This window comes from Saimiri boliviensis, chromosome 17 (genome assembly GCF_048565385.1).
Source record: "Saimiri boliviensis isolate mSaiBol1 chromosome 17, mSaiBol1.pri, whole genome shotgun sequence".
In the NCBI taxonomy this organism is placed as follows: Eukaryota; Metazoa; Chordata; class Mammalia; order Primates; family Cebidae; genus Saimiri; species Saimiri boliviensis.
The window spans coordinates 16,085,255-16,107,912 of NC_133465.1; the positions used below are offsets into that span (position 1 = coordinate 16,085,255).

At 37.3% G+C, this 22,658-nt stretch overlaps 1 protein-coding gene and 1 non-coding gene across 28 annotated transcripts in view; both read right to left on the reverse strand.

The window, feature by feature from the left end:
- NCOR1 (nuclear receptor corepressor 1) overlaps nt 1-22,658 on the reverse strand; it is a 182,392-nt gene that overhangs the window by 100,387 nt on the left and 59,347 nt on the right. For 15 of the 27 annotated variants that reach the window (XM_074388220.1, XM_074388212.1, XM_074388217.1 and 12 more), the window contains 9 exons: nt 18,832-18,888; nt 18,201-18,253; nt 17,842-17,868; nt 15,696-15,762; nt 12,567-12,739; nt 10,443-10,533; nt 5,665-5,843; nt 4,489-4,543; nt 3,655-3,756 (listed from right to left, as the gene is read on the reverse strand). In XM_074388220.1, coding sequence (XP_074244321.1) covers nt 3,655-3,756; nt 4,489-4,543; nt 5,665-5,843; nt 10,443-10,533; nt 12,567-12,739; nt 15,696-15,762; nt 17,842-17,868; nt 18,201-18,253; nt 18,832-18,888 — 804 coding nt within the window. The remainder of the gene's footprint in view (nt 1-3,654; nt 3,757-4,488; nt 4,544-5,664; nt 5,844-10,442; nt 10,534-12,566; nt 12,740-15,695; nt 15,763-17,841; nt 17,869-18,200; nt 18,254-18,831; nt 18,889-22,658) is intronic. The other 12 variants (XM_074388228.1, XM_074388230.1, XM_074388224.1 and 9 more) reach the window with 1 other exon arrangement.
- Nucleotides 4,103-4,206, reverse strand: LOC120366988 (U6 spliceosomal RNA). Its single transcript, XR_005581495.1, has one exon. It is a non-coding gene; the product is annotated as a U6 spliceosomal RNA (small nuclear RNA).

Consider the following 22,658-nt stretch of genomic DNA (forward strand, 5'->3'; position numbering starts at 1 on the left):
TTTGCTTCCCAAGCTCAAGAGATTCTCGATTCTACCACCTCAGCTTCCAGAATAGCCAGGGTTACAGACGTGCACCACCACTCTCAGCTAATTTTTGCATTTTTAGTAGACAGGTTTCAGCATGTTGCTTAGGCTGGTCTTGAACCTCTGACCTTAAGTGATTCACCGGCCTCAGCCTCCCAAAGTGTTGGGATTACAGGTGTGAGCCACCACACCCAGCCACGAACTATATATTTATCTGCTGATAAAAATTACTTCCTATAAATAGGAGACTGGGAGTAGAGGATAGGGAGAGCAATCAAATGCAAATTGACAGGATCTAGCATAAACTTCAGCAGAACTCTAAAGAATCTTTTAAGTAAATATGCCATAATCCCTGTGAGATTACCTGAGGTAATCTTCCTGACCATAGCTTGGTTGCATGGCAGAGAAGTAAAGTGATTTTCAAATTAGTTGGATCTCTGTATCCACCATCTCCATATCAACAAGAGAGTTGAAACAGAAAATTTTGAAAATCTTAACCTTGTAACTCAATTCTGTTTTTAAGAAGACCTATTTCTAAAATTTTTTCTATACAGCAAATTTTCTATCTTTAACCCAGATCTTTTCCCTACACTCCAGACATAGGTCTAACTACCCGCTTTACTTGGACATCTCATTTGCTTCTCTGCTTAGATACCTAATGGGTATTTCAAATTCAGCCATGTCCCAAATTTCCCCTCAAAACCTGCTCCTCCTTCAGTCATGCCTATCACAGCAAATGGCACTCCACAGGTCAAAACTTGGTGTTTTCATTGATTACTGTCCTTCCCTCATCCCCACAATCAAGCCATCAGCAAAATCTTTTGGTTTTACCTTCAAAAGTACATCCAGAAACAAATCCATTCTCCCCACCTCCTCATTACAGCCTAGTCCAAGCCACTGGGATTATTAAAACAACCTCCTAAGTGGTCTCTCTGCTTCTTCTCTTGTCTCCTTACAAACTGTTGTCAACACAGCAGCCAGACTAATCATGTCACAACTGAAATCTGGCATCATTCTTTTGCTGAAAACCCCAGGGACTTCTTTTGTCACCTGCTACCAGCTCTAAAAGCATTCAGTTTTATACCGAGAGCCCTTAAACCACCACCACCTAATTTCCGAAAAACTGTCCCTCTCTTTTGACACGAATAAATGGAATGAGTATAAAAACAATTAAAGAACAATGATAAATTTGGTGGCGTGACATGATGGTCTAAATTCATCATTTAGCTCACACCTCTCCCAAATTCCCAATGAAACACAGAAATGTAAAACTGGAGGGAAAAAATCTTCAAAGTAAAATATAAAACAAAAAAAGAAAAAAAAATCTTCAAAGTAATAACTTAAAAGCTAATAAGGGCAGGGCTAGCCTACCTAAAGTGCTGACCAACCCAAACTGAGCCTACCTGGGGGAAAAGCAACCTAAGGCTCAGGTCAAGGTGAAGGTGCACGTGGCAAGTCTCAGATCTGCAACTACATTCTGAGACAGGTACTTTGAAACATGCAACAAGAATGTACAGAAGAAAACACGGATATGGCTGGATCTTAACAAGGATCAGTGTGCCACAGAGAGGAGGGAAACTGTCTCCCAGACAACTTTAGGACAGAAACAACTGTTTCAGAATAACAAACATCCCTGCCCCACACAACTTCCTGCTAGAGCTTTCTCCTCTAACATCCTGGGCAACTGGCTGCAATCTGGCAAAGGTAATGTACACTGTGTAAGTATCACCTTATCCCCTTACATTAATATAGGACTGAACATTTTCAACAGTAATATATATAATTTCTAAAGATAAAGTTATAAATACTATTTTGTAATGAGGAATAACACTGTTAAAAATTTGCAGCTAAAACTTGTTTAAAACGTAGATGGTCCCTATCATCTCTAGCTAAAAGGGTATTACAAGACCTTGATTCCACGTTCGTTAGGAGAAACAGGAGGAAAACCCTGGCAATATTCTTCTCTCTGGTAGAATAGTGCTTCCTATCTCACTGTCAATACTCAATTTATTCCTTTCCTGTCTGTACATCTTTATGAAGGTTGGCAAGCATCCATCCTTTGTCTTATGGTATTGCACCTGTCAGTATTCAAGCATGCCATTTTTCCTCCCTTCTCTGATCCTCATTAGCCCTACCGACCCATTTCACTATTCCACTTTATAAACAAATTTTAAAAACAAGGTCGCACTTCTGGCCACTTCCCTCACCTTCTATATCTTCTTCAACTCTGTGTAACTGTGTTTCTGCCCCCTCACTAACCCACTGAAAATCCATGTCTACGGCACCTTGGCTTACTCAAACCTCTAGCAGCATTTTACACAGTTGACTCATGAAACACTCTCTATACTTTTTTAAACAAGAAATACTGTTTCCAAAGAACAGGTAATCACATCACGTGGGGTGGTAGTGTTCTGTGGGAAATAATGACCCAGAAAACATAAAAAGGTTATAGCTGTGAATAAGAGAGAACTGGGTTAATAACCTATATCTGGTAAGCAGTGGCTATCAAATGAAAAAAGGGAGTAAGACCCCACCCCAATAAAAGGGTGGTTGAGTGGGAAAACCGGAAGAGACTTAATGCTAATGAACAGTTGCAATGTCGGAGCTCATGAATATACGTCCTTATTGTAATATCTATCTAGGTGTGGACAGCAAGAGCCTTCATATTAGCTGTGGTGACTGCAGTAGCTCAGTAGCCTCACTGGTAAGCATCTGTGAGCTATGGCAGCTGCTGATCAGCTACTTTGGAGAAAACCATTCTGAAAGTACTGAATTGCAACTGTAGAAACTACCCTTTTTCAGTTTTATACCTGTGGAAAACTACCTTTAGGAAAAGTGTCTTTTTTATTTTTCAGAGATAGTGATCTTGCTCTTTCACCCAGGCTGGGGTGCAGTGGCACAATCATGGCTCACTGTAGCCTCAAGTTCCCAGGCTCAAGCCATCCTCCTACCTCGGCCTCCCAGGTATCTAGGACTACAGGTGTGCACCATCATGCCTGGCTAATTTTTTCTATTATTTTGTAAAGATAGACAGTTCTTGCTCTGTTGCCTAGGCTGGTTTTGAACTCCTGGGCTCAGGCGATGCTCTGGCCCCAGCCTCCCAAAGTGTTGGTATTACAGGCGTGAGCCACCACACCCAGCCAGAAAAAGTGCTTTTTAGAAATTAAATTATCTAAACTCCACAAATGAAGTTAATATGAAATAAAATCAGGTTCCAGGTTTTTTAAAAGAATCCTTTAAAGTTACCATGTTGTATTTCTCTCCTTTACTCTACCTAACCCTTCCTCAGATAAACAGACTGGCTTAAAATGGTATATTAGGTAAAGTATTAAGGGCTTCATATTTAATTACATGATTACTGCTGACACTGAAATGCATGACTCAGATGACAAAAGGGTATAAAACTTTTCTAATTAGTTTTATCACACTAGAAAATTAAAATATATTTGAAATACAAGATATACATTAAATATATATATATGCAAAACACTTCAAATTAATTAAAATATCCTGATTAATTTAACAGAAACATCAATGTTTACACACTCAGGGCAGGACTTTGTTGTAACACTTTTCACTTGCCTATTTCCACCAACCCTGAAACATCTTCCATACATTAAGAAAACACACCTGGTTTCTGCCTCTGCGTTTCCCATAATTTCTTCTGACTAGAGCTTTATAATTCTCATTTTTCTTTGTTAAATAATAATATAAAACACAATCAGGAACACTCTGTAAGAAATAAAACAATTACTTTTGAAGATCCAATGAAATAAAAATTTTTTAAATTAAATATTACTTTCAAGGAAAATCTCTGGTATTCTCAAAGTACAAATTAAAGAACATACATGGCTAGCATTTTAAGGCATATCTAGGGTTTAGAACTATTTACATTATGTATGCTATTTTAATGGACAGTTACAGTTGTTAATCCAAATTATGTGAAAGACGCCAGGAACTATCAGAAACATTCAAATATTTTCTTATTAACAAGTAAATTCCCCTTCGGACTACATATATGTAAATATTTAAAATGTCTTTATTTTGTTCAAAAACATTAAAATCAACTTTATATTTATTAAATATGGAATAATTCACAAATCTGCTTGTCAACCTTGTGCAAGGGCCATGCTAATTTCCGCATTGTTCCAATTTTAGTATATGCGCTGCTGAAATGAGCACAAGACTAATATTTTAATTAGAAACGTAATGAGGTTCAAAAAGCATTGTAATCTAGTGTTTTTAGGGAAATAAAAATCAGGTCATCTTTCATTAACCACTTAGTTCTGTATTCTAAAATTTCTATTATAATTGTAATTATCACTATATGAATCACATGAGATGCTTCGCAGCCTTTTTAAAATCGGTTCTACTTAACTACTTCTGTGTGTGTTAGGGTACAAGAATTTCAAAGTAACAACCATCACAAACTTATAAAGATGCCCAATGCAAATCATGTCTTACCTTCCTCTCCAAATAGGATGCAATTAGTCCAAAGTTTTTTGGATGCTGGATAAACCTGAGTAAAAATGAAAACAAAAACACACTCACACACAAACATTTCAACAACTAAAAAAGAAAACTTGGGAAAAGAAATACTACATACAGGCTGGGCGTGGTGGCTCACACCTGTAATAGCAACACTTTAGGATGCCAAGGCAGGGGGATCACTTGAGGTTGGAGTTCAAGACCAACCTGACCAACATGGCAGAACTCCATCTCTACTAAAAATACAAAAATTAGGCCAAGCACAGTGGCTCATGTCTGTAATCCCAGCACTTTGGGAAGCTGAGGTGGGTGGATCACAAGGTCAGGAGATTGAGATCATCCTGGCTAACACTGTGAAACCCCGTCTCTGCTAAAAATACAAAATAGTTAGCAGGGCATGGTGGCACACACCTGTAATCCCAGCTACTTGGGAGGCTGAGGCAGGAGAATCGCCTGAACCAGGAGGCAGAAGTTGCACTGAGCCAAGATCATGCCACTGCACTCTAGCTTGGGTGACAGAGCAAAACTCAGTCTCAAAAATAAAATAAAATACAAAAACTAGCTGGGGATGGTGGCACACGTCTGTAGTCCCCCATACTCTGGAGACTAAGGCAAGAGAATCGCTTGAACTCGGGAGGCCGAGGTTGCAGTGAGCCAACATCACAACACTGGACTCCAGCTTAAGCGACAGAGCGAGACTCCGTCTCAAAAAAAAAAAAAAAGAAAAGAAATACTATGTATAGACTAATTCCCAGGGCTTTCGAACTGCCAATCTGAGGAACAACTGTAGAATCACTGGAGACTTTTAAAGGTCACAGATTTCTGGGCACCGTATACCAGAAAATGATTGAATTAGTCTATGGTAACGCACAGAAATCTGTACCTTATAAAAGCTCCCCTGAAAGTTCTGACAGCACCTAAGCTTGGGAACCACTCTTAACATGACTCCATAACTCCAGTTCTTATTTGTTACCTCTTTTCCCACCTACAAACTTACAGGAAGATCAATATTCTCTACTTTTCACAGAATCTATTCAAATGCCAAAATGGGGCCAAGTTTTTGTAAAAACAGTTCAATTTACAAGTAAATGCCAAATGCTTTTTACTAACTTATGTAGAAGTCCATAGAAAATAATTAAAAATATAAATTACTTGTCCTTAAAGATCTCCTTTTCATGGTCAGTCCAAACATTCATAAACTGCCTGTCTTTATAAACCTTCATAGGGTCCTCCATAAGCCCATTCATATTAATGAACTTGACTCGTCTTTGTTCTGCATCAAACATCATAGGTGGAATCACAGAGAGCTGCCGCATTTGTTTCTCATTATTCTGGAAAAAAAATACAATTTACTTAGAATAAAATATAAACTAGAAATTAAGGAGGGCCATGAACCAATGTTCTCAATATATACTAAAAACCCATGTATACAGTTTAATGACAGTAACAGGGTATACCACAGCATCTAACATATAGTAATTACTCATATATTCAATAAATATTCGCTGTATGAATTATAGAGGCAGAGAATATCCCTATCATTTTTTAAATAATCCACTCCTTTGAGAAGAATTTTTTTTTAAACTAAGCTAATACTTAACATAATAAAATTTAAACCTGGAAGATAAAAAGTAATGTCAAGTTCACCAAAGAGGCGACCTTATGGAGCATTTAATTATCATATAGTCTCATTTTTTAAAACCTCAACATCATTGTAGACAACAACTCTTACCATCATATAAGAGAACAATAAATAGGAAAATAAGCAACAGGCATCAAAATCTAAGTCACTGATTTTAAATTAAACTCATTTTACTATTAAATGCTTCTTAATTTTACATAATCTTTCCATTGAAAATTCAAGGCTGTTATTCTCAGAAATAAAGCTTGTTTCAATTAAAACTTTGTTATACATGTAGAATTTATTTTTCCCAAAGTTTAACTGATGAAATTTATAAGCACAAGCTTCTATTTAAAAACTTTTACCCAAATATAAGAAAACGTTATTTCCCTAAAAATGTTCCTTATAAAAGTGGACACTGCCTAATAGTCAAGTCCTTACAAAGTCTCTAATTTCATGAGACACACTCAATCAGTTTGAATACTATAGCGTTTCAGACACCTTAGATTGAAACGACATCAATACACAAAGTAATTTTAGATGCTTACAGATGTTTCTTAATGGAATCAATTAAAGAGTGAATAAAGAAATTTAACCAACATTTAATTTAATCATCATTGTAGAAATAATGGCTACATATTCCAAGGGCTGAATGTCATTTCAATCATGCACTTTACAGGTAATTTCTAAAGCAATATAGAATAAGTGGTTCTATTTTAAAGTTTTGAATATATTGCTACAAAAGAAATGAAAAATTGCTGGGCACAGTGGCTCATGCTTGTAATCCCAGTACTTTTGGAGGCCAAGGTGGGAGGACTGCTTGAGCCCAGGAGTTCAAGACCAATCTGGGCAGTGTAGTGAGACCCCATCTCTACAGAATATTCTTTTTTAATTAACTAAGTGATAAACTGGGTGTGGTGGCTCATACCTATAATCCCAGCACTTTGAGAGGCAAAGGCAGGTGAATCACCTGAGGTCAGGAGTTCAAGACCAGCTTGGCCAACATAGCAAAACTCTGTTTCTACTAAAAATACAAAATTTAGCTGGGTGTGCTGGCATGTGCCTGTAGTCCCACCTACTCGGGAGGCTGAGGCAGGAGAATCACTTGAACCTGGGACGTAGAGGTTGCAGTGAGCCAAGATCATGCCACTACACTCCAGTCTGGGTGACAGAGTGAGACTCCATCTCAAATAAACAAACAAAAAGTTAGCTAGGCGTGGTGATGTACCAGTAGTCCCAGCTACTCAGGAGGCTGAGGTGGGAGGATCGCTTGAGCCTGGGAGGTGGAGGATGCAGCAAGCCAAGATCACACCACTGCACTCCAGCCTGGGTGACAGAAAAAGAAAAATCCACTTGTCAAAAAAATCCACTTGTCAAAAAAAATCCTATGTCAAAAAAAGAAAAAGAAAAATTCACTTGTCCTGACAATATGCAATATTATGTGCAATATGTATTTAGGGCTTGAAATAAAATTTAGCAAGGATAATATCATAAATGTATCCCAAAAGAAGCATATCTCCAGGAATCTGGGCACAGTGAAGCCGGTATGCTCTGAAACACTGATAACTCAAAGGTGTCTCTAGAAATTGCAAAGATCCTGAAATTACATAACAATGCACTGAAAAGCTTCAGTGTGGGATATCCCTCTGTGACTAAATATTGTAATTGTCCCTAAAGAGTTACGTATTTCAATGGACCAAAAATCACTTTGGAATCCTCTCTTTGGGAAAGGAGAATATCAGAAGAAAGGAAAGAAAAACCACCTGTAAAACTCTATTTTGAGGCCGGGCTCGGTGGCTCCAGCCTGTAATCCCAACACTTTGGGAGGCCGAGGCGGGTGGATCATGAGGTCAAGAGATCGAGACCATCCTGGTCAACATGGTGAAACCCCGTCTCTACTAAAAATAAAAAAAAAATTAGCTGGGCATGGTGGCACGTGCCTATAATCCCAGCTACTCAGGAGGCTGAGGCAGGAGAATTGCCTGAACCCAGGAGGTGGAGGTTGCGGTGAGCCGAGATTGTGCCATTGCACTCCAGCCTGGGTAACAAGAGTGAAACTCCGTCTCAAATTAAAAAAAAAAAAAAAAAAAAAAAAAAAAAAGCAAAGCTCTATTTTGATCAGTATAAGAGCAATCTGAGAAGTAAAGTGGTTCAAGGAACTCTGAGATATAGTTTATATAGTTCTCTACCTCCTCCAGGGCTAGTCTGACTAGAATTCTGAAACAAAGTAACTTATAAGAACATATGATATACTTTTACTCAGTTATGAATGCAAAACAGGGTACCTTAATCAAATACTGACAGAATCCTACCACAAATATCAACACAAAGACAAACTCTGTACAAATGGGCTATTTTTTCATCCTGGAGGAAAACTTACTACAACAGTTTCACAAGTAATGTTTCATGAGATCAAGTAACTTGATGGTTTAATTCACCACTGTATTCCCAAATGTCTAAAGGAAAGTTTGGCACGTATAAGGCTATAAATACTTGTTGAAAGAATAGACTTGATTGAATATAGACAAGGAAAAGAACACACAGTTCCAGAATCCAATTGCCTGGGTTGGGTATCTGGCTCCACTATTTATTAGTCTGTGACCTTGGGCAAATTATTTAACCTGCAACTGGGCTTTAGTTTCTTCATTTGGAAAACAGCCAATAATTATAGCCTCTACTTCACAGAATTTTCATAGAGTTTAATTAATACATATGACGTGCTTATCACAATTGGCAATTTTAAGTAGTAACTACCCCTCAAATTTCCCCTCCTCAAAAAACCAAAGATGTAGTCAGTCCACCACAACCTAAACCAACGATATCCATAGAAAGAGGAGAAACATATTAGCTAGGTTAAGTAGTAGTAAAGGGTACAGAAGAGGAATTTATGACACTGCTTTTTCCTTTTGAATGTGCTAAGTAGTGTGTAAAAGGAATTTAACTTATCTAAATTATTTCTACATAATTCAACATTTTAGATTAGATCCACTTACTCCACTTAACTTTGCAAAATCGAGTATTAACTGTATACTTAAGTTTGCAAAAAATGTATTTATTTACATTTAACATTTATTTTGAAGTACAAAACATTACAAAAAATATCTTTGATCACTACTCAAGGCCATTACTTCAAATAAACAAGACTCTCAGACTTTTGAGACAAGGTTTAAGAAAAGCCATATAATAAAATCAAAACTAGCAAAATTCGGTCAATAGTAGGTAGCTTTCAGAACAATCTTGAGAGTTTGACATGGCTAAGAAAACTCAATGGCAGAAATGGAAATTTATTCTTACTCTGCATTTCTGTATTAATATACAAGTAAACATTAGGCACCAGGGACTCAAATACAGCCTGATCCAAAGGTATAATAATCGCACTCATGAAGACGACACTTTAGCTGATCATAAATATTTATTAAACAGAAAGAGAAACACAACAGAAATAAATGTAAACTGACACTAACTAGACATTGATTTTTTTCTGCTTTGGGAAAGCGAGTGAGGAAGCTTCACAAGGGAGCTTCACAAATATTTCTGTTGGGTCTGAAGATAAATTCTTCAAACGTATACCTTGGTGTCTACTACCTGTTTCATAATTTTATTAATTCTGCTCTTTACACAGGCAAAGAAATGCCTGAAAAACAAAGTAATGCCACTCACTACAAAAGTGTTACCTTCACCTTAAAAATCAGTGAAATGGCCTTCTTCTTCACAGATAAATCTCTTCCATATATAAACTTAATCTCTAAAATCTCACTCACCTGCCCCTTTCACTTCATGTTACCCTGATTGCCTGGGATTATGTCACCTGCATACAGATGACTCTGGTATCTAACCATCCCCAGTTCAACTCCCTCCCAGGTTCACCTGCTAGACAGCACCCTTTGAAGAACATAAAAATGCATGCTCCTTTGCTACTTTAGGAAATGGCACCATCAGCTTAGTCCTCTAACCTAGAAACCAGGGAGTCACATTCTACTCCTCCTTTTTCTCATCTCCCACTCTCTTCTATTATACTTTCCTAAACATCCCTATCACTGTTGCCCTGACTCAGATCCTTATTTCTATCACAACGGCCTCCTCACCTCTCTCTAGGTCTCCCTGCTGCCAAAGCCATCTTTCTAAAATTCCAGTATGACTGTGTGACTGCCTCGCTTAAAAACCCCTCAACAGAGGCCTCAAATCTTTGAAACAGTCTAACACCTAATAAAGTTTCCACATTTACATACAAAACCCTTAGCTCCTAGTCTACAGAGTTAAAATGCTTTAATAATTAACAAATTAACTTGAATTAAGTTAATTTTCTTACCTCCTGCTCAGAGAGCCCATCAATAATTTCAGAAATCTCATGCTCACTCCTAGCAATGGTGGCTGAAAGACCAGCTCCCCTCTGTCCAACTCTAAACATGAGGGAGAAATTAAAATATATTTAAAGCCCTTTTATAAAGAAGGCATACCAATTAAATTAACTATATATTACTTTTCTGAATGGAACTTTTTAACCAAGTTAAGAGAAGAAACATAAAATATTATTGAGTATCTATGTTTAAATAATATTCTTGGGCTGGGCGCAGTGGCTCATGCCTATAATCCCAGCACTTTGGGAGGCCGAGGCAGGCAGATCACAAGGTCAGGAGTTTAAGACCAGCCTGACCAACATGGTGAAACCCTGTTTCTACTTAAAATAAAATTTAAAAAAAATTAGCTGGGCCTGGTGGCACGCACCTGTAATCCCAAACACTCAGGAGGCTGAGGTAGAAGAATCACTTGAACCCGGAGGTGGAGGTTGCAGTGAGCCGAGATCACGACACTGCACTCCAGCCTGGGTGACAGAGCGAGACTCTAGCTTAAAAAAAAAAAAAAAAAAAACTGGCCAGGGGTGGTGGCTCATGCCTGTAACCCCAGCACATGGGGAGGCCGAGGCAGGCGGTTCACAAGGTCAGGAAATCGAGACCATCCTGGCCAACATGGTGAAACCTCATCTCTACTAAAACTACAAAAAAAACTAGCTGAGCATGGTGGCACACGCCTATAGTGCCAGCTACTCGGGAGGTGAGGCAGGAGAACTGCTTGAACCTAGGAGACAGAGATTGCAGTGAACCAAGATTGTGCCACAGCTCTACAGCCTGGGCAGTGTGAGACTCCATCTCAAAATAATTTAATTAATTTAAAAAATAGTAATATGCTTTTGTCATCTATTAAAAACAATTTAAATGCTATGATTGAGATTTGAAGGTTACATGTTCAAATTTAAATGGTAGAACTAGTTACGGAAAACTTCTGAAAAACCATAGTTATTGATGCCATTTCCATTTCAAATATCAGTCTTTGTATGCCCTGTAGTAGACTTAGAAAAATACATGAAACACTTTTTTTTTTTTTTTGAGACAGAGCCTCACTCTGTCACCAGGCACCAGGCTGGAGTGCAGTGGCACGACCTCAGCTCACTGCAACCTCCGTCTCCCGGGTTCAAGCAATTCTCCTGCCTCAGCCTCCGGAGTAGCTAGGACTACAGGCGCACGCCACCATGCCCAGCTAATTTGTTTGTATTTTTAGTAGAGACAGGGTTTCACCATGTTGGCCAGGATGGTCTCGATCTCTTGACCTCATGATCCGCCCGCGTCAGCCTCCCAAAGTGCTGGGATTACAGGCGTGAGCCACCGCGCCCAGCCATGAAACACTTTTTAAACGAAGAGAACAAACTCAACCGACATCCCTTATAAAAACTTAATTGTGAGTTAAGGGGCTTACATGACTCTTTTTTTTCTACATGACTCTTAACATGAGACAATAAAGAAAACTAAAGCTTTTCATAATTTTGTAAAATACCTTTTCGCTAAAAGTAAAACAAATCAGAATCTACCAAAGTCAAAGAATTTCTTAATTGGCCATCGACTGAATATAGTTTGATTATGCTGGTAATGAAGGAATAAAGAATATTCAGGTCTGTTCTTATTAACTGTCATTTCCAAACTATTTAATATTTTTAGTAACCAAACTTAGTTCAGAATTAATTTCAAAATATTCACTTATATTTAGATTCAAGAAGATAATATAAAAATTAAATTTACTGTGACATAATGTTTACTGGTTGATAATAAATTTTTCGTTACAACATAAAAGTTCTTTTAACTTTTAAGTTCATGGGTACAAGTGAAGGTTTGTTATACAGGTAAACTTGGGTCACGGGGATTTGTTGTACAGCTTATTTCATCACTCTGGTATTAAGCTTCGTATCCACTAGTTATTTTTCCTGATCCTCTCCCTCCTTCCATCCTCCACTCTCCACACTCTGACAGGCCCCAGTATGTGTTGCTCCCCTCTGTGTGTCCACAACATAAAAGTTCTTTATAAACTTTCTTCATGATCAGTTACAAGAAACAATAAATATTTGAAGGAAAATATCACAGTCACTAAATATCAAACTACTTACCGCTGAAATCTTTCTTGCTGTTCTCTTTGTTTTCGAATTTCTGGAAACTGCTTTTCATAGTATTCCCTTGTTTTGCTTTCTTTAGCTTTCCTCCGAGGATTATTTTCTATTCTGTCCACTTTTTTCTCCCATGCCTCCATGAGCTGATCATAACGCTGGCAGATTTTTTGCTCCTATTAAATATCCGTAGCAAATTAATAATAATTAAACTAAACTCTGATTCTGACAAACCTAATACTTTAAAATAAATGCTACTTCTTAAGGTTAAGTCAGAAGTACATTTGGCTTATGATTCAATTGTGAATGAAAAGCTGAAAGAGGAGAGAGGAAAGGTAGCTCCGTTTCCTACTAAGATCAACACACAGAGCACAGTTTGGCTGGATTTTTTATTTAACATTGAGGTTATGCATATTTATAAAGTACTTGACAATCTACTACTAGTATTAGTTGACCAGTTACTTTTATTTTGCTTAAAAACATTATGTCACTGTTGTTCCCAAAAATGGAAAATTAAAAATACAAACATGTAAACAGTTCATAATCTGACCAATTACCCGAAGGCAACCATATGAACATTTTGTTGTTATCCTTCCAATCTGCGAAAGAAAACACGCACACTTTAACTGTTTTATTGTTGAAGGTTCTGGTTGATTGCCATTTTTAGCTATTATAAATAATGCCATATAATAAACATTTTTGACAATATGAAAAAGGCAGAAATTGGTTGATTTTACTTTATCATAAAAAGAAATCCTGGACCGGGCGCGGTGGCTCAAGCCTGTAATCCCAGCACTTTGGGAGGCCAAGGTGGGTGGATCATGAGGTCAAGAGATCGAGACCATCCTGGTCAACATGGTGAAACCCCGTCTCTACTAAAAAATATAAAAAATCTGCTGGGCATGGTGGCGCGTGCCTGTAATCCCAGCTACTCAGCAGGCTGAGGCAGGAGAATTGCCTGAACCCAGGAGGCGGAGGTTGCAGTGAGCCAAGATCGCGCCATTGCACTCCAGCCTGGGTAACAAGAGCAAAACTCCGTCTCAAAAAAAAAAAAAGAAGAAATCCAGGCCATGCACAATGGCTGATGCCTTTAATTCTAGCACTTTGGGAGGCCGAGGTGGGCAGATCACAAGGTCAAAGGATAGACCAGCCTAGTCAATATGGTGAAACCCCATCTCTACTAAAAATACAAAAATTAGTTGGGTGTAGTGGCAGGCACCTGTAGTCTCAGGGAGGCTGAGGCAGGAGAATCGCTTGAACCCAGGAGGCGGAGGTTGCAGTGAGACAAAATGGTGCCACTGCACTCTACCCTGAGCAACAGGGCAAGACTCTTTCTCAAAAAAAAAAAAAAAAAAAAAAAAAAAAAAATACAATGAACTACATGAAATTGAGAATTAATGCTTTTAGAGAAGTGAACTATGAAACCGTTTTCTAAATAGAGAAGAAAATACTGAAGAACCCTCCATTATGGACAAAGAACTGTTAACATATCTGATGACATATGGATAGAGGAAACTGAAGAAGGGCTCATGAAAAACTGCTAACGCGGTCATCTCAAGAAAGTAGCACTGGAGAATATTATCTTTATCAAATTCCATACCACACCCCACTCCCACTTCTCAATTACTCCTATATGTCTTCTGTGTCCTTCACCTTTTTTCCGTTTCTACTATTACCCTCACAATCCAGGCCAATGCCATCCTTCTTCTAGATCAAAACAATAGCTCCCATGCATTTTTTTTTCCCCACCTGCAACTGTCTTGATAGTTACACCATGCATTCTTAATATTGTAGCCAAATGAAAATTCTTAAAATACAAACCCAAACATTATGCAACCTCCAGGACAGTATACAACCTGGCTCTGGATTCCCTCAGTAGCCTCATTTCTCACACTGCCAGCTCAGTCCACATTCCCTCCAGCTCCCAGGCATTCACTTAAGCAGCTCCCTCTGCGTATACAAGTTTGCAGAGAATTGGTTTTCCCATGAAACTTCCCCTCATAATTCCCATCTGCCTTAGGTGTCCTCCTCAGTCATCTGTAGTCCATGACCATAGTGTGATCCAATACTATGACTACCTGCTGACCTGTCTGACTCCCATCACCTTAGGCTCCCCCTAAAACTACTAAAACCATATGGCTACCTTGCTCACCTTCACAGAATATGTGGGACAGAGTACACAGCCAAGCAATATTTAAGATAATTGGTGAACATACAAACCTTATAGTGTTTGCATCACCAGTGAGCTAATCTAGCAAGTACCACAATTACAACGAAATTACTTGGAAAGGAAAAAAAAATACATGAGCTAATTTCTTACTTGATATTTATATGTTCTTAGCCAAAAAAAAAGAGGAAGACCATAATTTAAGATAGTATCTGAAGGAACAGACTGGCAAATCAGAACATTAGACATTTTCCACCAAATAAAAGCGGCTTACTCTTGACCTTTACAATTCATTAAACTGTCAGGTCATTAAACTTAAGCCACAAAGTTCATTTTTGATGTAGATTTAAAGAGCAGCATTTATTTAACAGACACTTGAATTTAAATGTATTAACAGTTAAACTGTAAATTTATTGCTAACTGTAAATCTGTAAAATCAGTATAAACATGAAAAAAATCACTGGCATTATATTTTCTATAACTTAATTACCATCAAGATTATATAACCACAAAACTTTTGGACTGCAAGTCATATAACAAAATATGGAACACTATTTTAATTTGAAAAAGCTGAACCCTAGCTGACCCAGTTTCTGATCAAATAAAGAACAGTAATATCTAATCAGCATGACTGCAACTTACCAACAATTGTTTGAGGCTTAAGAAACTAAATTATCTATCTTTCGTTTTTTTTAAACTACTCACCATTTTCTTTATTTTGACTAGATGAAAATGTTCTAGATAAGTGACCAATGAATTAACTTGATAATGATATTACATGTAAATTATGGTATCAAAATGTTACTAGAATTAGATTTCAGTCACATATATGGTTACTTTCTAAATCAACACTTATCCTCAAATGGAGTCAAGGACCATTCTCATTAATAGTGGGAAAGTGAATGCCTAAATGAGCATGAATGGGAAAGCTGTACAAATTTCAGTTAACAAGGATAGGACCTCACCCTTTGTTTTCTTGCATGATTTCTTCTTTTAAAAAATAAAATGAGTTTTTTCCTCATCACCTGGTTTCTAGAAGAGAAAAATATGGTTGCATGACATTAAGAAAAAGCACAATTTAATAATGTATTCGTTTTTTTCCCCAGAGACACTGGAACACAGGCAAAAATCACTTAAGATTTTATAATGTAAACAAAGTTAATCCTATTTTTTTCACCCTGCAAAATAAGACTTTATAATTTTTGCAAAAATTAGAACTCACTAGAGTTCTTCCCATTCTACAGTAAGACTTTATACAAAACAGTTAACTTTCAATTAGCAAATCCAATTATAAGGCAAATATTTTCAAATTAAAATCATAGTTACTTATCCTTCTTAACAACTCTGGTGACATAAACATCTTAGTCTTGGAGGATGAGAGGTAGAAGAGAAGGAAACGCTTTTAAAGTTACCTCCCTACATCAGGTAAGGTGCTAACCTCCCTTCTATGAGGATAATGTATAACAACATAGATAGAGACAGATGACTTCTGCTTTAAACAGATTTTCTTCAGTCACAGAAATGACACAATCCACTCTAAGAAGTAATGGAGGGCAATGTGATAAAACAGCAAGATTTCTAATACATCTTAATCACTTTTAAATTGGAAGCATTGTGACCTTCAAAAACAATGACATGCAGGTTCAAATATAAATATTTATACCCCACCTACTTCCAGAAAGGATTTCAAGCTGATTATTCAAATATAATTACAAAGCCAAGGCAAGTAGAAGTAATTTTGTGGATTATCTGCCACTCTGGACTAACAGTGACACTGGTTCCACTCAAGTAAGCATGGGCAATCTGGAGCTGGCTATATGAAAAAGTAGCCAAGAGATGAAAAGAATTATTAAAATGTACATTTGCTATTTCATACAAAGCAAATGATGGTGATGAAAGAACAGCTACTGAATGACTCATACAGATGCATGCAGCTGAGGAAATATTTCAAAAGGTGTTGTACAGGGAAGCATTACCATATACTCAGTTTGCTCTAATGATAATTATACGTTACTCAAAAGCAAATGACAATCAACAAATACAATCTTAAATGTTTCCTAGGAATTTAAATGAAGTCAGCCAGTCAGTAATCCATCTCAGGATAATGTGCTGAGCACTAAATAGGCAATGTAGATGACATGAAATAAATCAGACAGAACTGCTCTCCAGACTGTATTAGGAGAAACAGGACAGAACATAAACATAACTGAGGCTTTGGGGGGGAAAAAAAAGTCATTAAAAGTAGCAAACTAGGTCTTTCTTATCTGCTCTTCTCCTTCTTTAAAAATGTTACAACAGCTAAGCAGTTCCAAAACAAGGTATATTATTATGTGAGTTTTGACTGATTTACTTCTAAGGGTTCTCAAGATCATAATAGCATCTCACAGAAAAATTCACAAATACATTAACTTTTATTACGAACCACTTATTTAACAAAAGTTAAAATTATTCAAATTCAATTGTTTTCATGCACACTACCATGCAAATTATATTTGCCACCAGTTCTGCAAAGTAGTCAATAATTGCACATACTCTCAGTAAGAAATTTTTAAAAAGAAAAAAGTATATATATATGTATATATATAATAAATAGCAATGTGCTCATTAGCAACCATACTAGTAAATAATTATAATGATCTGGTTATACTTAATAAAACATATAAAGTAGAAATATCACATTTTTGTCACAAACTAAGAATTCACCTAAAATTCTCTTTAAGAATAATTTTTTTAAAAAAGATACCTATCTAGCTTCCTTTCTTACTTCAATCAGATCAAGAAATCAGATTTTCTTTTCACTTATTTTCTTATTCCAAAATCTGCATCCATAAAGGCCTGGTACTAGGATGAGCGAGGCTAAGCAAACTATATTCTGGAGCAGCCTCCTCACCCACATGAGGTGACTGAGCGCTTCCAAGGCACCAGGACATTAAATGGCACAAGGGTCTACAAATACCGTCATTAGCAAGAGTCATGGAAGGGATTTCCCTAGAATAGGATTTTGAATAATGATAAAATGATCCGTGGCACTTCTACTTTGCAATGGCAGATGTGGCTTGGTGGGGGACGGTGTCATCACTAGTCTTAAATGAAAAAGCTTCATTATCTTACTTCATCATGCGCCTTGCAGGTACTCCACTGAAAAAAAGACAAAACAGGAGGCAAAAAATTCAAGCCTCAAGGTAAGCCATTTCAATGTTAAGTATCCACCTTTTTTTACTAGCAGATTATAAAACCAGCTAGTTTTATGCAACAATTTATTTCATTTTTTGGCCTCGGAAACTCAAAGCTGTTACCCCAACCCCCAAGAAGCCAGAGGAAGATAACATATAGTAAAACAACAGCAAATTACACAAATCTAAAACACACCTACACTATATTATAATACTGTCAGCAGATAACATAAAAATGATCTCTTTACAGAATATATGGTCTTTAATTGAGGAACTCCAAAGATGATCAATACTTACGTCTTTATGTTCTCATGGTACACCTTGGTATCTGATGGCTGGTTATAGAGTGGCTATAAAAGAAATCAAATATTTATGTATAAAATGTTGTACATATGTCTATGAAGAGACAAAGAAACAAAATTTTAATGTAAGCACAGGTAAAGTACTAATGGATCTATACAATAACATGCCCTACCAAAACCTTAAACTTTTAGAGTCCTTAAGTAACTGTTAATCCCATCTCCTAATAATGCCACTCCCATAAGACAGTTTATAAATGCACTGTTTCCCATAATAAGTATATTTACGAACAGAATTTTAATTTCAAAGGCGGATTAATTTTTAATTTCAAAGGAGGATTAAGCATTGCCACAATTTTAACAGTAAAATTCAAAGAGCGTTCTAATTCTGTTCTTAATTCTCATTCTACCTGGAATGATTAAACAGCTGCTCAAGTAAAAACATGCTTCGACAAAAGTCTGCAAAGGTAACCAAGTTCACTCACCATCACTTTAAACTTCATCTCAAATTCTGCTCAACTACATATCTCATATCCCAAAATAAATGGATCATACTCCATCTTATCCCAAGAAAAACTACTATCAAAAGAAAGTATCACTGGAAATGAAAAAATTAATTTCTTACTTACCAGTTCAACTTTTGGGCCAAGACCTTCAAATATTTTATGAGCTTCTTCTGCTTTTTTCTAGAGACAAAGACATTGTTGTATCGTATAATTAAAAATTACATTACCTAAGTGCAAAATCCCTATTTTAAAAATATTTATATAAGACAAATCTATAGATGAACTTATCCTTATTTCCAAATATCCTTCTTCTATACGATAGGCTGAAATATGCTCCAATTATTTTTATTTTTTCTTAATTTGTACTTACAATGATGGAAACTCTTAAATTTTATTTTCATAGCTTTCCTCACCAAATTCAGTCAAAACTTAACACTTATATTGAAAGCAATGCCTGAAGAATTTTTTGAGACGAAGTTTTACTCTTATTACCCAGGCTGGAGTGCAATGGCGCGATCTTGGCTTACCGCAACCTCTGCCTCCCAGGTTTAAGCAATCCTCCTGCCTCAGCCTTCCAAATAGCTGGGACTACAGGCATGTGCCACCTGCCCAGCTAATTTTTATATTTTTAGTAGAGGCGGGGTTTCTTCAAGTTGACTAGGATGGTCTCGATCTCTTGACCTCGTGATTTGCCCACCTTAACCTCAAAAGTTTCTGGGATTACAGGCATGAGTCACCGTGCACAGCCAAGAATTGTTAAGTCTTTAAAAGCTAATAATTACATCAAGAAACTAAAGAAAGAGAGTGAAAATTCACTATTAGAAATAAATCCCCAAAACATTCTACATATTTTAACTCATACCATCTTTAACAGAAACTTAAAGCAATAAAATACCATAAAATGGCCACTCTTTACTGTGGTAAGCCACATTGATCTCTCTGAAGAAAAGGTTTTAATGAGCTAATTTTCTAGTTACAAAGAAGCCTTAGTAACAGCTGAACAACAAAGAAAACTGCTCATTTGTTATTCAGAGTACTCAGTAGTGAAAAATATACTGAATTATATATATTTGTAACCTGCTATTTCCTTTTTTATTTTTTTTATTTTTGAGACAGGGTCTTACTCTGTCACCCAGGCTGGACACAATGGCAATGATCATAGCTCAAAGCAGCCTCAACTTCCTGGGCCCAAATAATCCCACCTCAGCCTCCCAAAGCTCTGGGATTACGGGTGTGAGCCACAGCACCCGGTTGCTATTTTCAAAAGTAAAATAATCTAGACCAAAGTGTTACCTAGCAGAAATCTTCCCTTGCTAAGATTAACCTACCAATACTTTGGCAACAAAAATTTTAACTTAAAACTCTCATATGTTCATATTATAATTTTCATTCTAAGTCTACAGACAGAAGTAAATAATTCTTCAAACATATGTTCAGTATGTTCTACGTGCCAAGCACTTGCTAGACACTAAGAAAACAATGAAAAAGATAAGCCTTCCCACCATAGGAAGATGAGGGGTCTTGAAAGCCTTCCTAGAGAAAATGATACTTGAGCTGGGGCTTGAGGTATGTGTGCCTGGCAGAAAAGAGAAAACATGGGGCCACCTGACGGCAGGGGCGACATAGTAGGGTAAAGGTACTACTAACAAAGGAACATCCAAAAGCTCTTCGGGTGGGATATCACTAAGAAAAGAGTACTGGGCAAGGGCCAGATGGGTAAGCATGTAAATACCAGTAAAGGTTTGGGCTATTCTGTAGAATAGTGGGAAATCATCAAAAGGTTCTATTTGGAGAATCATGTGATGGGATGAAAATATGAATAATAGGTTAGAAAGAAACAGACTGAAGAAGGAGACTCAATAACTATGTGGGAGATGAAGGCTCAAATTAAGCTAACGATAAAGGTAGAGAAAGAAGCCAAAGACCGGACCAGTATTTAGGTAGGACTGATGCTCTTCATTGATTACCTGAACATACATGAAATGGCAAAGAGATAGAATTGGCTAATTCCTAGGACGCTGGCCTAGGTGACCAGAGGTGCTGGCACAGAATATACTTCCTACCATCACCCTTTCCTTTCTTTCGATGTCACATTCTCTTGCAAATCCACCAATCAAAATATAAACAAGACAGGTTGCAGTGACTCACACCTGTAATCCCAGCACTTTGGGAGGCTGAGGCAGGCGGATCACTCAAGGTCAGGAGCTTGAGACCAACCTGCCAACATGGCAAAACCCTCTCTCTACTAAAAATACAAAAATTAGCCAGGCATGGTGGCATGCACCTGTCATCCCAGCTACTTGGGAGGCTGAGGTAGGAAAATCGCTTAAACCCAGAAGGTAGAGGTTGCACTGAGCCAAGATCATGTCACTGCACTCCAGCCTGGGTGGACAGAACAAGGCTCCGTCTCAAAAAAAATAAAAATAAAAATAAAATACATATATGAACAAGATGTTCCTGAAAACTTCTCTAGTAGAGTCCAACAATCACTTTTCTTTATGCATTATTCTTCTGAAATTAGAAACATTTACAAATATTTTTAGAACTTATAAATTGATAGAGTAATATCAAATTGAACTGTTAAAAATAGTCTGTTTAGAGACTAAACAAACAGTCTGAAATTTACTATGATGCAAGTCAACTTTTCTCAGGAAGTCAACTTTAAAATTAACACTTTGGGGCAGTTTTTTCTCCCTCCCACTAACTTTCTAAAGAAAAGAAATGGTCCCTCTATCTCTTAAGCCACACTTGGCTTAATTCCAGCTAGTGAAGACTGCTGCCACACAAGAAATAAGAGGGAGGTGTACTTTTGTCATTACTCTATTACTCCTTGCCTACAGTGCTGAAACAGGTAAGCTCATTCATTTAAAAAAGCTAAAGAGGCAGGGAGGGCCTTTCAAAAGAGCATGGTGGGACAGAAAAAGCCTTGGGGAGTACACATGAGAAAGCCTGGGTTCTAGGCCCACTGTACTCTCCTACTCCCCTCTGGGAGCCGCCTATTACAATTCTGAAACTGCACAGGTATATGCATAAAACATACATAAAAAAGAAAAGATGAGGCCAGGCATGGGGGCTCAAACCTGTAATCTCAATACTTTGGGAGGCTGGGGCAGGAGGATTGCTTGAAGCCAGGAGTTCAATACCAGCCTGAGCAACATATGGAGATATGGAGACCCTGTCTGTTAGAAAAGAAGGAATAAAAGAAAAGAGGCCAGATGCAGTAGCATTTTGGAAGGCCAAGGCAAGTGGATCACTTGAGCCCAGGAGTTCAAGACCAGCCTGGTCAACATGATGAAACCCTGTCTCTACCAAAAATACAAATGTCAGCTGGGTGTGGTGGCCTACATCTGTAATCCCAGTTACTCGGGAGGCTGAGGCAGGAGAATTGCTTCAACCTGGGAGGCAGAGGTTGCAGTGAGCCGAGATGGTACTGCAGCATTCCAGCCTCAGAGACAAAGCAAAACTCCATCTCGAAAAAAGAAAAAGAAAAGAAAAGAGGAAGGAGAGGAGGGAAAGGGAGAAAAGAGAAGAGGCAGAAGAAGAAAAATGAAAGAAAAATAAAAGAAAAAAAGAAAGATGACTTCTATAGTTGCCATGAGTTAAAAACAATCTTCACTGTAGAAGATAAGTCTAATATTAAAACGGATTTCAGATTTGGTTTTCTTCATAGAATGAACAACAAACCAAATGTATAAATGTTAATACAGAAAGAAGAGGTGTAAAAGGAGTTTTCAAGTTTTGCTAATGTGCACCAAGAAACATCATACTGATTTCCCAGTGAAGCAACCACAGAACTTAATATTGTAAGACAAGGCTCATTAAAAAATTAAATCAATTAATAAGTATCATCAAATCCAATGTATTTGAAAAATTCATACAAAAAAATACATTTTATAAAACTTTTTTAAAAACTATCAAATCTCGGCCGGGCGCGGTGGTTCAAGCCTGTA